General features: G+C 34.2%; 1 protein-coding gene across 1 annotated transcript; it reads left to right on the plus strand.

Moving 5' to 3' along the window:
* The first annotated feature begins 789 nt into the window (after positions 1-789).
* LOC123680931 lies at positions 790-18025 on the plus strand. The gene is made up of 9 exons (XM_045619054.1): positions 790-963; positions 4824-4990; positions 6614-6937; positions 7604-7929; positions 8606-8788; positions 12732-12906; positions 13223-13546; positions 15498-15823; positions 17666-18025. The coding sequence occupies exons 1-9, from the start codon at positions 863-865 to the stop codon at positions 17870-17872; spliced, it is 2133 nt and encodes a 710-aa protein (XP_045475010.1). The 5' UTR covers positions 790-862; the 3' UTR covers positions 17873-18025.
* Positions 18026-18049: the final 24 nt, after the last annotated feature.

The raw sequence follows: 18049 nt of genomic DNA on the forward strand, positions 1-18049 counted from the left end.
ACAAAACTGCTGCATTTGGAGTGAAGCGAATCCTAAAGTGTTAGTCGAAACACCGTTACATCCAGAAAAACTGACTGTTTGGTGCGCTTTATGGGCTGGTGGAATCATTGGTCCGTACTTCTTCAAAAACGATGATGGCCAGAACGTTACAGTCAATGGTGATCGGTATATAGCCATGATTACTAACTTTTTCATTCCTGAATGGAACAACCATGATGTCCAAGAGCTGTGGTTCCAACAAGACGGCGCAACATGTCACACAGCTCGTACCACAATCGATTTATTGAAAGACACGTTTGGTGACCGCCTAATTTCACGTTTTGGACCTGTGAATTGGCCTCCAAGATCTTGTGATTTAACACCGCTAGATTACTTTCTTTGGGGCTATGTAAAGTCATTGATCTATGCGGATAGGCCACAAACCCTTGACCATTTGGAAGACAACATTCGCCGTGTTATTGCCGATATACGGCCACAAATGTTGGAAAAAGTCATCGAAAATTGGACGTCCAGATTGGACTACATCCGAGCCAGTCGTGGCGGTCATATGCCAGAAATCATATTTAAAATGTAATGCCACAAGATTATCTTGCGGATAAATGAAATTCATTTCAATCGAATAATCCATCGTTGTTTTCTTGTAATTTAAAGTTCTATAGCTCTAAGAAAACAATCTTCACCTTTATGTCAGGCTGGGACTTGATTGACGTTGTTTGGGTTCACCTTACCTGTCCAGATGCTTTCGATAAGCCCGACAATTATGCACGATGTTTCTGATTTTTCAACTATTTCAATGATATATTCCAGTAAACTACTTAACCAGTAAAAGCAAAGTTTTGTGTCTTTCTAGCAAGTTTGATAAATGGAAATTAATTATTTTGAATACAACAAGGAAGTAGTTGAGATTTGGTTTAATAACGATGACCTACGAGGTTATTCATTTATATGTTCTGCTGTAATGAGGTGAGGTTCCCCTCTACTTCAAATTCATCGAAATTATAATAGTAGCAAGAATTGAAGAGAATCAGTTGAAATCTATAAGAAAGTTGCCGGTTAGATTTTTATCTCGAGTGATCTTGGATTGAAATTGTTGATAATTACCTCACGTAAGTAATTAATTGAAAACTGTAAACATATAATTGAAAAATTGTAAGTGCAAATGGCAAATATGATAATAAAAATATTCTAAATTTGGATTTATGATCAGAGATGCGGTTCAACTTTTGATTAAATAAAAGATACTGTAAACAGATTTGCTCCGGATATTATATGTAATTCTATACAGGGTGTTAATGAATGAACATCGCTAAGTTCAGGGGGAGATTTTGCATGGAAAAATAATGCCAGTTTTCTACAGAACTTATGTTCGCAAATGATTCATATTTCGAGATACAGGGTGTTGAAATTTTTCTTAAAAACTGCCTATTTATTGCTATGAAACCGGTCGAAATATTGAAATTAAATTTGGTTGGTTTCAAGATAAACTTATTGCGCATTGATCGATATGCAATTAAGAATTTTATCTTCTTCTTTAGCTTGTATACGTGTAATGGTCTTTTGTTTTTTTTTTTTTACAACAAATCGCTCATCTTTTTTTGTATGGGGCGCCTATTTTATGCAAAAGAATGAAACATCTTAAAGCGTAATTTTTTTTTCTACAATAAACTATCTCTTTTGAAATATTTCTTGATGATGTGTTAAAGTTAGGACGTTTTATATTTTTGCATAAATCGACTCACATACAAATCTACATCTTATGATATGTAGATCATTTCAATTGAAAAACGCACTTTTTATCATTTTAGTATGTCTCGTTGAAGCTTGTGATTTTGAACAACCCTGTTTGATCAAGGACGTATTTATTACACGTAATTGATACACGGGATATTGATGGTAATCCATACTCGAAATTTCAGCTTTCTAGGATTCCTAGTACCAAATAATGAATGTTTTATTGAGGCTATGTTCTGCGCAAAAAAAAGTAAAACAATCAATACTCGAAAACCACTAGAGATAGGGACAGGGAAGTTAATACAAAAATAATCAGGCGGCAAAATAAAAAAAGTAATAATACACAGGGTGTTCTATTTGAAATATCGATGTTTTTAGTACTTTTTAATATAAGCAGCAACTCTACAGCGCTAAAAATATTTCAGATCGATAGAGAAATGATTTTCACCCAAAAAACCAAATTTTCAATAAAATCGTATCTTCCGTTCTCTGTAAAAGTCCAGGGTAGGAGAGACTGGGGAGGGTTGATAGAAGGGGAGGGTTGATACACGTTCAAATTTCCCGCCTTGGTTCTTCAAAGAAAAACGTGCAGTGCCTCTATAAATGTGGAAACAGTGTCTGTTGAAATCTAGCAACGATCGCGTCACCTACAAGAGTTTAAAGTGTGTTTTCTACATATTCGAAGTAAGAATTTGCATAACAAACGCAAGGCTTTATCTCTTTATCAACAAAAACTAACGAAATTCATTACTTCATTCTTGACGCTCATTTCCATTGTACATAGTAGCCAGTAGTACAGATTTTCACTCGAATATCATAATATGTTCACGTCTTATACACTGATCAACAATTGCTAGGGATCACTTACGAACTTCTCTTCATTTGTATTTTTTTCAAGTTATCTCGTGAATATCTGTACATTATATGTTCTCTAAGGAAAAAGTAAGATGTTTTGAGTTGATTAGATCAGAGTCTTCCTCACTTCATCGGCTCTTGTTCACAAAATCGATTATTATCTGTAGGCTGTTACAGGTGGAGTGAAAAGCAATGTGGTATTTGTTATTAAATCTGTTTTTTCTCTCGTTCAAACACATAAGGTGACAATAATTGAAGAAATGAGAACAATATCAGCTTATCAGTCATGCCGAGAAGACGTTTGGCTCCTGTGCAACTGGACCAAATCATACGGTGGATACAGGAAGGTTTGTCCCAGCGAGAAGTGTCCCGGCGGTTGAATGTTTCGCAGTGTCGTGAGTCGGGCTTGGAATAGGTTCATCCAAAACGACTCAGTAGCTTATGTTGATGGGGGAGGTCGACAGCGCAGTACAACAGCTGCCCAAGATCGTCTTTTTATCCTCAATGCTAGGAGAAATCCCACTTACCCGGCGTCGCGGCTCAATAGATCACTGAGAGTTGCAACAGGAGTTCTAATTTCGAACCAGACTGTAAGACGACGACTACATGTTCGTAGAGAGCACGTAGGAGGGTACAACATCCCCGTTTGAATAGGGAACACCCGGTTCATCGACGGCAATGGGCTGAGGAGCACCGCAATTGGACACTTGAAGATTGGAGCCGATGTTTATTTACGGATGAGTCTAGATTTCGTTTGGTCAACTCCGATGGACGTATTCTTGCTTGGAGGGAAAGAGGTCGAAGGTATGCAGAACAGTTTATGGTACCCACAACAGCTTTTGGCGGAGGTTCTATATGTGTATGGGGAGGCATTTGTTTGAACCAACGCACAGAGTTGGTTGTTCTGCAGAACACCACCATGACCATCCAGAGATATCACGATATGATTATTGAACCCATAATTGTTCCGTTTGCGGCTGCCGTGAGCGATAATTTCATTTCAATTGACGATAATGCCCGTCCACACCGTAGTTGTCTGGTTAATGAAGCGCTAGAAACTCATGCTATTGATAGGATGGACTGGCCAGCTCGCTCTCCAGACATGAATTGCATCGAACATGTCTGGTCTGAGATGTCTAGACAATTGTCAACCTTAGAATAACCGATCAATAACCTGGAGGACCTTTCTAACGCTTTACGGGATATTTGGACGAATTTGCCCCAAAATTTTATAAATCGTTTGATCGAAAGTATGCCTCGTAGGGTAGAATGCTTGAGACGAGCTCGTGGGGGACCAACTAGGTACTAGCTTAACAGAAACTTCAGCCTTTTTGTGGTTTCATCATAAAATTTTTATGTTATTCAAACACAGAATTTTGAGTAATCCTAATAAAGTCTTTTTTTCTCTCCAACTTTCCATTTTTTCATTTTTTTCTCAGGTGAACCATATTATCAACTGAAAATACTCTGATATCTGACTAAATTTATAACCTTGGAGCGAATATTTCAGAAATAAATTTAGAACAAGTAAGTGATCCCTATCAATTGTTGAGCAGTGTATTTTCTTAATTCGTCTTCTAGGGAGATTTGATACAGTAAATCTCACCTCAAGTTTCAAACAGAAATGCAAAAACAAAAAAATGTGTGTTTGATGACTTGGATCCAGAGGACGAAAATGAAAAAGATCAATTTTCCCATGAACGCGGAAAATAATGAATTGCAATAGAAGCAAGCTGGATCGCCATCTTCATCATGAAATAGAGTGCCATTCAGCCTGTGCAAGTGTCAGTAGAATAATAAAAATATTTACTTGCGAATTATGAAGGAATTAGGTAGTGTTATGATAATAAAAAATTGATTTCTTCTTATTGCTTGTACCTTATTTTTTTTGTATCAAACCTTTTTTGCACCGACAATTTCAAGAACTCATAATCAAGGTTGAAATTTCCGTCTTCAGTTATTAAATATTCCTGAACGTTTGAGCGAAGTCCTTAAATTTTACTCGGACAAAAAGGGATTGGTAAATGTTAAACACAAAATTTTTATTAAAAATTTTGTAAAAAATGTATCAACCCTTCCCAGTCTCCCATAATATCGATTATTTTAGAATATATTGGAAGACTTACACCACACATGTTTATTTTTACTAATAATTCAGTGGTGTAATAATTTTTTCTTGGTGTCACAGTTTTTGGGATATTGATATGACCTTATTCAATTCAACAAGAATTTTTTAGGGAAACTATGGCAAGCTACATGGATTTCATTTGGAAAAAAATCAGTTTATACATTTATTTATTTATAAAATTTGTTCAGTGTCTATACAGAAATTCCAAGGAAGAAATATCAAACAGTCTTCTTTGTTTAAATGGAAAAACAGCTATTGTAACAGGTGGAAATTCAGGTAATTTTTTCAATTGTCAAAACCTGTGAAACTTGTAAAATATGTAGATTAATGTCGGTCGTTCATATTTTTTCCCTTCACAATAAGAGTGCAATTTCTACAAGTTGTTTTATTTAATCGGTGAGAACGAATGCACATTCATCATGAAAAAAGGCCAAACAACTTTCATCTAAGACTGCATATATTTCTATTGACCCAGCGACATATGGTCATGTGAATTGCATCTTGAATATTGTTCATAGAAGCATTGTGATGAAACATTCAACATCTATGTGTTCGTTCACCTCTTACTGGCTGTGATTTCATTTTTCATCATTACGTAACAATGGTTTACTGCTAGTTATGGTAAATTTCCTAATTAGTACGCAAAATGCGCGACATAAATGAAAAATGAAATTTCTTAAACAACCTTCAGTGTAAATAGGTAGATACCAAACAAATTATTATGAAATCGAGAAATATTTCACATTTTTCACAAAGAGAAAGAGCTGAAATTTCCTTGGAACCAAATCCCAATATACCTATCAAAAGTCATCAACATTGGACCAGTAGAGCATGAGATATACAGGGTGTCCCGCGAAGAATGCGACAAACGGATACCATGAATGGAGGTCATCATGGAGGACTCGTATCGAGAGGTTTTGAATCGCATGAGAGCCTGCGTTTTGGATATACAGGGTGATATTCATCTTATTAGTGAAATTTCACAGTTCAATAACTCTTTAACTAATCGACCCAATATTTTCAAATTTTGAAGTTTTGTCACCCTTTACTAGCGCCTTCCTTCAATATTCCATAATATCACATTTTCTGTATGAATACGGTTATGCAGTCAACAAAGCAACAAGTGATATATAAAATGCTGATGTATATAGTTGTAGATTAGATTCAATTTTATAGGGGAGGTTCCGTTTCACCGCGACCTAATGGTCTCAGAGCTATTCTGGCCTTAACGTGATCTACAGCTCATCTTTCCATTCCAGAGTTCTATGAACTCTGGGATGGCTTCAAAGAGGCTACTTCCTAACTTCTATAAGTTTCTTGTCCAAAGCAGATTTTGTGTTGGCTAGTGATGGCGAGGCATTCCCTCACCAGGTGATCCGGAGTTTTCTCGTCCTCCCCACAGAATCTGCTTTCATCATTTTCTGCCAGACCCATTCTCATGAGGTGTTTCCTAAGGCGACAATGTTCTGTGAGGAATCCAGTCAGGAGGTGCAGTTCTTGCTTAGATCTCGAAGTGTCAAAGTTTCGTAGAAACTTTTTGGAATGATCCAACCCAGGAAGATTCCTCTAGAGTGTTTCTCTTTCGGTTATTTCCTTCTCCTGAAAGTCTTTCTTTGCATGTACCTTTGCCTACACCACAGGTTCCAGGGCAATGAAAGGAGCTAGTGCTCCTTTTCTGGAGAGTATTTTGGCCTCTTAGTGGAGTTTCATAGATAACAACTGAATTTTCAATACAAAAAAGTTTTCAGCTAACGTTTGATCTTGTTTCCAATTAGTAACACATCTTATTTGAGATTCAAGGTTAGAACTTCCAAATTACCTCATATTAGGGTAATTTTAAATGAAATGAAGAAACAATTTAACTAATAGAGTTATGTATCACCTACTTGTGAATTACAGGTATTGGATATGCAACATCGATGTTATTAGCTTCCAGAGGTTGCAGAGTCATCATAGCATGTAGAAGGAACGCTGTGAAAGAAAGGGATGAAATAATAAAACGTACAAACAATCCCAACATTGAGATCAAATATTTAGACTTGAACCGATTTGCATCGGTTCGAAAGTTTGCTGAAGAGATCAAAACCGAGGAGTCGAAGATAGACTATTTGGTCAACAATGCAGGTATTGGCTACACTGAGGATAAGACAACTGATGATGGCCTTGATCCTGTGATGCAGTGCAATTATTTTGGACATTTTCTGTTGACACATCTGCTCATAGGTGAGGACTAACACAAGTAGCAAATCTTCATTAAACCACTGAAAATTAGTGGGTTATAATAATGTCTTTTGATGAGATTTTCCCTTGAACTTCTAATCTGACGTGTTTTCTATCCGGACTAATAATGCTATCAGCTCAAAATCTCAATAATAATAATATTTCTTTATTTCAAATAAGATTCGCCAAGATGACAGTCTGAAATGAAATGGCTTCCTTTTTTGGAAGAACCTTGATGTGATTTTGCTTGTTTATATGTATATATAAACACATAATATGGTCTCATTTTAATCTTACGACGTATTTTCGAATCTCCATTTGTTATTATATACTTAACATTATGAACAAATTATTAGCCCCATTGTAATTAAAAAACGTAATTTCAAGCCTTTGTTCAGATACAATAAATTTTTGCTATATCAGCTATTTTACAGGTGATGCCTACGATCACACTACATGTTCTATTAGAGATAAGACAATATTATAATTACCGAGTGTTGTTTTTAAGTCAGTTCGAATAGATAGTCAATCTTAATTAGATAGCGAGCTTTTGACATACCTTGAAATAAAGTTTTTTGGTTTACATCAACTCCATCGCTTCGTACAATGATGACCCAAAAAAGTTGTATTGATTTATGTGTCAATAATAAACACTTTCTTTCTATACAGATCTCTTGAAGGCATCAGAAGGAGCAAGAATCGTTTTCTTGAGCTCAACTGCGGCGTTCATAAACAATTTGACCGTAGAACGTTTACATCCATGGAAAAACCAAGTTTTGGGATGCCACGTTAGCAGTTACGTCCATTCTAAGGCATGCAACATAGCGGTTGCCGAACAAATGCATAAGAAATTGGAAAAATTTGGAATCGTAACCACTGTTGTTGATCCAGGGTCAGTCAATACTCCAATTTTCGATACCTTTTTGAAAGGATCCGATACAGAAGCCACTCTTCTAAGGTTTTTGTTTCATCCATTAGGAATATTTCTGTATAAGGTGAGAATGGTGAGATATAGGTACTCTTAAGGTCCAGTGTGGCTAAAGCCAAGGTATGCAACGCAACGCGTTAGTTCGATTATTAGGTCACCTATTCAGAGTCAAGTAGAAAAGGCTACCAAAAATTTAGATCACGAATTACATAAGTATAAAACCTGAAATTTATTTTTACTTGAACTTCTACAAGAACGAATTTAATAAGATGCTATATCAATTTGAAAAAACTTTGTATAGTAGTAACCCTTCGCCAGACATTGTAGAGGGTAATTTTTTTTTTTTTTGGAGCGCGTATATAACACTTCAAAGTGTCAATAAGTCCAAGCCAAATAAGAAAAACACATATTTTGTTAAAAATCCTACATCATTCGTTAATATCAACATTTTCAAGAGTGATAAAGGCACTCCAACGCTGCTCTAACTTTTCAATACTTTGCCATGATGTTTGAGGTTTTGTACGCTTTGTAAGGCCTTCACCGACTGTTTTCTACTCAACTGACGCTGACTTTGACTCTGAAATGTAGATATAAATTCATGTTTCATCCACTGTAACATATCGACGCAAAAAATCTTGCTTATTCCTCTTAAACAGCTTCACAGCACTTTGAATGATATTTATACTTGATTGATCCCTATAGTATCAACAGAAACAACTGTGTTATTTTTTTTCAAATTATAGGACCCTAGAATAGCTGCTGAATCAATTCTTCATGTCCTAACTAGTGAAGATGTTAAAGGGGGAGACCTTTACTTCCGATGTAAACCCTTCCACAAGCCAAGGAACCTCGATAACAAAATTTTAATGGAAGATATCTGGAAGGAAACAGAAAAATTAGTTGGGTTACGACCTGATGAGAAACTTTGACTAGAAACAGAAAACATTGAACTGGTTACTTATGTAGGTATATATTATGCCTTCCGATAACAAAATTTCCATATGTAGTTTCATTATTTTTACATGAATAAAAGATATTGAAACTACAAATATGCATCTTTTGTCGATTTTCCTTTTCCAGATAATATTCAAATGAATGCTAAACTTAATTTGAACCAATAGTAAATACACTTCTATGAAAATTGTGACAATAATATACACTGTGTCCGTAAAGTATGGAACAAATTCAGTTTTAGCTAAACAGAAGCATTTTAAGAAATAATCCTGAAACACGTCGATTTTTTAATTTAGTTAACCGTATTTTAAAATAATAATCTAATATATAGGGTGAATTACTTTCGAGTAATGACGTCACTGTCTTTTTTTTTTAATAGAACACTCAATTTTCGGATTACTCTAGCTGAGCTGATTCCAAAAATATATCACATGTTGATTCCAATTGGTACAGGGTGGACAAAAATACAATAGTTTTGTGTGTGCTCATAAAGTAATGCTTAACATTCTTTATTAGTTAAATTAACAATATTATCAAAAATACTTATTGCCTAGCGACAATAAACAAATTTAACAAATAATGACACTTCACAAAGAACTAGATGACTATGTTTCTTTTAAATTGATAAGAAATAATTTCTTTCATATTCTGTCTGCTAGACCACAAGTACCAAACATGTTTAGAAACAGCTCATTTTTATTAATCACTGTAACAAACTACAGGGTGTTACATTCAAAGCAATTGCTGCTAGGCAATAAGGATTTTTAATAATATTGTTAATTCAACTAATAAAGAATGTTACACGTTACTTTATGAGCACACACAAAACTATTGTATTTTGTCCACCCTGTACCAATTGGAATCATTATGGGATACATTTTTGAAATCAGCTCAGCTAGAGTAATCCGAAAATTGAAAAAATATGGGGGTGTTCAATTTAAAAAAAAAACGACGGTGACGTCATAACTCTAAAGTAATTCACCCTGTATATTAGATTATTATTTTAAAATACGGTAAATTAAAATAAAAAATCGACGTGTTTCAGGATTATTTCTTAAAAAGGTCTGTTTAGCTAAAAATGAATTTGTTCCATACTTTAAGGACACAGTGTATAAGGTTTTTGCTTCTGCCGTTTTGCAATGTAATGTAATAAGTTATTAATCTAAAAATGTAACAAACTACAGGGTGTTACATCCAAACCAACTGCCGCTAGACAATAAGTATTTTTGATAATATTGTTAATTTAACTAATTAAGAATGTTACGCGTTACTTTATGAGCACACACAAAAGTATTGTATTTTTGTCCACCCTTACCAATTGGAATCAACATGTGATACATTTTTGGAATCAGCTCAGCTAGAGTAATTGGAAAATTGAGACAAAACGGGGGTGTTCCATTAAAAAAAAATGACGATGACGTCATTACTCGAAAGTAATTCACCCTGTATATTAGATTATTATTTCAAAATAGCTAAAAATGAAATTGTTCCATACTTTACGGTAACAGTGTATATTCCAAGCTTCCAATTCCAATTTCTTGTTGATCGTGTGAATAAATTACACCAATATTCTATTGAATTTGTCTACTTTGATATTATTTTGACTAAGCAATATGTACGTAATTTCTAATTATTTATTGGGAGCAATTTAGTTACTTCTGTCAAAAAGAAAATATTCTAATTACGGTAATCAAATTTTATCCTGTATCATTTATCCTTAAAAATAGAGTGCTTGTAAATGCAAAACACACATATAATATATTTATACAATTACGTGTTGAAGGTGAGTGTAGTATAGTACCTAATGGATTATTTATTATATTATCAGAGCTGTCTGAAAAATATCTCAATAACTTATGATAACTTTGAAACACATATTTAAGTTTCTTGTATTTTTGCAAACAAGGAATGGAATCAGTTTTCAGATATGTACCTTATTGAATAAATATAAATTTTACTTTAAAATTATAACCCAAGATATGAATATTTTAAATCTCTCCTATATTTGAATATTGCCTTTTCATTGATAAGCATAAATGAAAAAATTTCTTCTGAAGAATAATCAATATGATCCAACTTAAAGCAAATCAGTTCTTATCGCCAATACAACGCATGAACTTGCATAGAGTTCCAATAGAGTTGCCAGTTGCATTTGCCAGTATTTTTTAACCCTGAATTTTATGAGCAGCCCACTCGACATTGGATAAATTAATTCAGTTCCAAGTTAATGAATAATAAGGTACATATTGATTAATTAAGACGATTGATTGGAAATTGTTCATCAACAAATTATACTCCCCTTTAATTGAAACATCATGTTTCAAATTCCCAATGAAAATACAATGTATTATGACATTGTTTTTTAGTTTCCTTGAAGATACATTGCAAATAAGGTGTTAATTTTGTTCTGTCAATATTGAGGTAATTTTAGCTGATTTTTTTCGGAATTTGATCAAATTTTTGATTCAAATATTGAATTCAAGAGGAAATTGTCTTTTTATGGATTCGGTTGATTGATATCTCCTCTGAAAAAGTTTACATGTTGAATTTGACTTCAGTAAATTTTTAGGTTGTGTTTTATTGACAATAAGTTTTTTCTTGGGCTATATAAAGCTTCAGATTTCTTTCTTTTTCTTTATATTTTTCGTTACTCAGTATAAAAAAAGAGGTTTGAAGGTATGATAAGTTGTTACAGTTACATTTTATAAACCTTGGGTGGGAGACACATTGCGCAAATAGCACTCAAAAACACATTTTACTGATGAAATTGAAAATCGAAACTGCCATTCATAATATTTCCAGTGAATGAGTATATTCAAAGGAATTGTTTTATAGTCCATAAACTTGAAAACAAAGAACTGATATTTATTATTGAATTCGTACAGTAGAAATGATATTATGTATTGAATTTCTTGTTGCCAATTGAATGCACGTGATTGTTTAACATTTGTTTTTAGTGTAAATGAAATTCTGACAGAGTTCCAACTAATACAATAAGGCCTATAATGTGAATAGATATCATTGTTCAATAACTATAAGGTTAGGTTCTGTTAGCTTTGATTTTATTCGCAGAAAAACTTTTTTGCTGGAAATCCTATCTACAATATCTATTCAATAATTGCTACACAAACTTGTTGGGATAATCATCTCGTTTAGAAGTGCAAGTCAAGAATATAACCAACAAAACGCTTTTTTTTGTAATTATTCAAGTAATATACGGGGTGAGTAGTCGAAAAGTTGGCCATTAAATTTAACCATAGATTTCTGTCATAAACCATAATACTTTTTTTCATTTACAATTTTCTCAGATTCGTCACAGGTTTAAAAAATGCAGTTTTTGAAGTTCCAAAAAAAAGTCTTTCCTTTGTTTCTTCAACATGTCAATTCATGAAGCAATTAATTTCAGTGTAAAGTTTTTTATGATTCAATTATAATTTTTTCCCACACCTAATAGTTTCCACGTTATTCAAAAACTCGTTTTTAAATGAATGATGGTCTCGATATAGTGATGCAGACCAATTTTTTTGGACACTTTTTGCTGACACACCTCTTGATAGGTAAGAATGAACCTTCTGTACGACTAGCACACCGAATTTTTATTTGAATCAATGAAATACATATATCCATAAATATCGTTTAATTATTTTTGCAATGCACAATGTCGGTTGGCAGAACTGTTTTCTGTATCACGAATTTCACAAATTCAAGACAGGAGTGCATTAGCCTAATGTAAAACAATTAAATGCTTATAACTTTTTACCCAAGTCGAATCTGGCAAAATGGTAAATGAAAAAATGTTTCATTTAAGGAGAAAAATTTGTAGTTAAATTCAATGTAAAATTCCAAGCCTGATCTTATATATGTATTCAATTATTGTCCCCATTAATTTTTGGTTTGCATCTATTACATATCTAGAAAATGATGGATGTACTAAAGAAGCTCATCGAAAACATTTGGACTATCATCAGCATCCTCATTTATTTATTTGAATGGAGCATAAGGTGGCTCTGCAGAAATTGGAGAGGGGGAATATCGAAAAGTGCTATTTGTTTGAGTGGAAAAACAGCTATTATCACTGGTGGAAACTCAGGTAATACTTGCATGCTTCGAAAAATACAGCAAATTAATATAACGATTTATTATTTGTCTCTATATCACATGGAATACAATTTTTTTCTGCCATACATTCATCCATCGGAATTCCAACACGATCAATGTATTTCAAAAGCTAAAATCAAGGAATTGAATTTCAAATTAATTATTCCTCCTGGATTTTATGTCATAGTCATGAAACTGAGCCTTGTAGGGGATACTTAATACTGCATTCCGTAAAGTCCTAGTTCTAGATAGTTTATATGCGAGTTATTCCACATGAACCGAAACTAATGAAATAATTTTTATTACAGGTATTGGTTATGCAACATCGATGTTGTTGGCTTCCAGAGGTTGCAGAGTCATTATAGCATGTAGGAGAAAAGCTGAGAAAGAAAGAGATGAAATAATAAAACAAACAAACAATCCAAATATAACAGTGAAATATTTGGACCTTAGTCGATTCACATCAGTAAGAAAATTTGCGGAAGAGATAAAAAACGAGGAGACAAAAATAGATATTTTGATCAACAATGCTGGTATCGGCTACAGTCAAAATATGACCAGTGATGATGGTCTCGATATAGTGATGCAGACCAATTTTTTTGGACACTTTTTGCTGACACACCTCTTGATAGGTAAGAAAATATGATTTGAAAACTTCTAGAGAATTAATATGTTACCTTAGTTTCATATTGAAAATATGTATATTTTTTTACCATATTATACACTCCTAATAGTTTCAAAGTTAAAATTTCTGAAGATTTATAGTTCTCCCAAAACTATGGTATCAAATTGAACAGAAAATTTGTCTTGATTAAAGAATAAGACTTTCCTAATATTTCTTTTCTAGTATGTCGTTCGTTGCACAGGTACAAGGTGTTGAACACGAAAATTTGAAAGTAATTCTTATTCATAACTAGCAGAATTTTCGAAATCTTTCAATTAAATTTAAAAGAATCTTTGTGTTCAATAGATGCTTCATTTAGAAAAAAAAAATCACATTTTCAGTTGCCACCAGTGGCGTACCAGAAGGGCATCAAGGTCTCTTTTTCTCATATTCAACACCCCGAATCTCTGCAACGAACGACATTTGAGAAAAAAAATATTAGTCTTATTCATTTTCAGGACGAATCTTCTGTTTTAATTTGGCATCATAGTTTCGGGACACCTGTGTGTATTATTGGAAAGAAAATTTTATACTGATGAGTTCCTTTTTGGAAGAGTAACTTATCTAAAAGTAGAAGTTTCCACCGAGATGATGATCCACGTGAAAGATAAGGTCTTTGCCAAAGATCCACAATCGGATCAAGATCTTAAAGATGGAATTCGTAAAGTTAAAGAGGACATACAGCTACAAATGTGCGAATAGGCCATGGAAAGTTTCATAAAGGATGTTTTTTTTAGAGCTATAGAACTTTAAATTGTAATAAAACAACGATGGATTATTCGATTGACATGAATTTCATTTATCCGCAAGATAATCTTCTGGCATTACATTTTGAATATGATTTCTGGCATATGACCACCACGGCTGGCTCGGATGTAGTCCAATCTGGACGTCCAATTTTCGATGACTTTTTCCAACATTTGTGGCCGTATATCGGCAATAACACGGCGAATGTTGTCTTCCAAATGGTCAAGGGTTTGTGGCTTACTGGCTCATCCGCATAGACCAATGACTTTGCATAGCCCCACAGAAAGTAGTCTAGCGGTGTTAAATCACAAGATCTTGGAGGCCAATTCACAGGTCCAAAACGTGGAATTAGGCGGTCACCAAACGTGTCTTTCAATAAATCGATTGTGACACTAGCTGTGTGACATATTGCGCCGTCTTGTTGGAACCACAGCTCCTGGACATCATGGTTGTTAAATTCAGGAATGAAAAAGTTAGTAATCTCTCTATACCGATCACCATTGACTGTAACGTTCTGGCCATCATCGTTTTTGAAGAAGTACGGACCTATGATTCCACCAGCCCATAAAGCGCACCAAACAGTCAGTTTTTCTGGATGTAACGGTGTTTCGACATACATTTGAGGATTAGCTTTACTCCAAATGCGGCAGTTTTGTTTGTTGACGTAGCCATTTAACCAGCAGTGAGCTTCATCGCTAAACAAAATAAAATGGACGTAGTGCGCGATACGTATCCCGCACAGAACTATTATTTTCGAAATGAAATTGCACTAAATGCAAGCGGTTTTCAGGCGTGATTCTATTCATGATGAATTGCCAAACCAAACTGAGAATAAATCACCTGACAGCTGTTAAATCGGTCGCCATCTTGAACAGTAATGCCAACATAAAGTTATATACCTCGAAAAAAAAAACACCCGATAGAAGGGATATCAGATCAATGACTGATATTCTTTTCCATTGTTAACAGCATATCTTTCTCTTTACAATGAAATAAACATTCATTGATTCCTCTCACAATATACTCGCTTTCTTCAAATATCAAAATGAAACCTTTTATTGGAGACCACTTTATAAACAAAGATAGCTTTAAAATCATCAACGGTTTAATAAACTAGCTTATTTTTTCGAGTATTTCGTGATAGAAATGACCTAAAATGATTTTTTTTATAGATCTCTTGAAGGCATCAGATGTTGGTGGCAGAATCATGTTCATAATATCAGGTATATCAATATTACACAATTTGAGTGTAGAGGCACTACATGCTTCGAAAAACCCTTCTTTTAAAAGCCTAGTAATGAGCTATGCCAATTCTAAGGCGTGTAACGTATTGTTTGCCGAAAAAATGAACAGAAAACTGACGAAATATGGAATCAAAGTCAATTCTATTGATCCGGGACTAGTTCGTACACCAATATTCGACACTCTTGAAGGAGCAGAGGGTGGAAAGTCACTCATCAGGACAATCTTCCGGATAGGAAATGTTGTGATTTCAAGGGTGAGTAGATTCTTCTCATAACTAACGGGCCATTTGAAAAGTCCTCGGTCTACTATAGTAAAACACATATTTTTGGAATAATTCGATTATATTATTCAACATAGTTGCCTCCGAGGGCCATACAGCGATTATAGTGATCTTTCAACTTTTCGATACTATTTTTGTAGAACGATTTGTCTGTCGCTTCAAAATAGGCAGTTTCGGCGATTACTTGTTCATTGGCGCTGAATTTCTTTCTAGCGAGCATTATTTTGAAGTCTGAAAACAGGAAAAAGTCGCTGAGGGCCATATCTGACGAATACGGTGGATGCAGAACCAATTCGAAGCAAAATTCATGCGAATTTGCCTTTGTTTTCATTGATTTGTGACACGGCGCATTGTCTTGATGAAACCGCACCTTTTTTCTTTAACTTTTTTTCAACGATTTCATCCTTTAAACGATCCAATAACGCTATATAATAATCTCTGTTGATGATCTGGCCCTTTTGGAGGTAATCAATGAATATTATACTGTAGTATGTATCAGTATGAAGAACCTGTATATTTTCATACTTGAGACGACAAGGTCCGTAAAACCAAACACAATCTTAAAAAAAAAATTAATTTACTACTACTTGCGCATCTCAGAATACTTATGCCATAACCTTGCCAGCTGACTGTTGTTTTTTCTTGCTTTGGATTCGGTTCATCGTGTGCAGTCCACTCAGCTGACTGTCGATTGGACTCCGGAGTGTAATGATGAAGCCATGTTTCATCTATTGTCACATATCGTCGCAAAAATTCAGTTTTATTGCACTTAAACAGCTTCAAACACTGCTCAGAATCATTAACACGTTGTTGCTTTTGATCGATTGTAAGCTCGTGGGGCACCCATTTTGCACACAGTTTTCTCATGAATATTCGTGAATGATATGATGTACACGTTCAGATGATATCTTCACGATGTCTGCTATTTCGATCAACTTCACTTTACTGTCATTCAAAATTATTTTGTGAACTTTTTTTATTTTTTCGTCGGTGGCAGCCTCTTTTGGGCGTCCACTGAGTTGGCCGTCTTCGGTGCTCATTTCACCATATTTAAACTTAGCATACTAATCAATGATGGTTGATTTTCCTGGTGCAAACCCCGGAAACTCTTCATCCAGCCAAGATTTTGCTTCAACTGTATTTTTTCCATTCAAGAAGCAATATTTGATCAACACACGAAATCCTTTTTTTTTTCATCATTTTTCAAATAACAAAAGTAGCTACACTCACAACGCAATATCTTAGAAACTCTTGGTCGGACTGCTGTCAAATTTTGACACGTATCGTTTAAAGGTTGGTATTAACTAAAAATCATATACACCGCCATGTGTGCATCAGACTGGGGACTTTTCAATTGGCCTAATATGAGTTACGAAAACCAGTTTCTTCACTTTGTGGTTCGATTTTGCAGTTGTAGTTAAATTAAACTTAATTGTATTGGTATTATGGTCATTCAGTGTTAAAAACGTAAGCGTGTTTAACCTGAATTAACTTAATTAAATTAAATTAAACATCGACACAGTCATTCTTGTCATAGGCAAATTGTTATTCGAGCTCAAAACTATTATTATCAATTTACGGTTAATTCCACAGACAATGCTGATTGCCTTGGAATGGTCATGGATCATTGTTAAATGTTAATGTACTATGTAGACTTTTTCATTGTTTCCTATAGCACCTCAGGCAAAGCATCACTGTTAATTTTTCGCCCAACAAAGAATGTTTTGTTTCAGAAAATTCATTTTCCGTATTCTCCCGATATTCCCAGGAGTATACATCTGAACATATGTCAATATGATTTCTTTCGTTTTTTAGGAACCCAGAATAGCAGCAGAAGGCATCTTACACGTTGCTGCAAGCACAGATATTGAAGGTGGTCTCACTTACTTTAGATGTTCACCCTTCCCAAAGCCAAGACATCTCGACAACGAAATTGTATGTGAAGAGCTATGGAATGAAAGTGAAAAAATAGTTAAACTAAGTCCGGAGGAAAAACTTGCAAGAAATGAACAAATTGATTGAATGTAGTGAAATGTATATATTTGTTATGACATCGGAACTATTTATTTTTTTGTATACTTAAGTCGAGATTTTGGTTTGATCTTTTATATTCTTGATGATTTTGTACATAAAGAAAAGTAAAGAAAAGCCTATAGTCTTCAGCGTCTACAAATACTAATTTTCTATTAATTTCCACTT

Source organism: Harmonia axyridis, chromosome 5 (genome assembly GCF_914767665.1).
Source record: "Harmonia axyridis chromosome 5, icHarAxyr1.1, whole genome shotgun sequence".
Lineage (NCBI taxonomy): Eukaryota > Metazoa > Arthropoda > Insecta > Coleoptera > Coccinellidae > Harmonia > Harmonia axyridis.

Excerpts from the sequence above, each read along its gene's own strand:
- LOC123680931 (XM_045619054.1), top strand. The coding sequence starts at position 863 with ATGGAAATTAATTATTTTGAATACAACAAGGAAGTAGTTGAGATTTGG. Across the intron at positions 4,991-6,613 it reads TGTAACAGGTGGAAATTCAG|GTATTGGATATGCAACATCG; the intron begins GTAATTTTTTCA and ends TGTGAATTACAG. Across the intron at positions 7,930-8,605 it reads TAGGAATATTTCTGTATAAG|GACCCTAGAATAGCTGCTGA; the intron begins GTGAGAATGGTG and ends TTCAAATTATAG.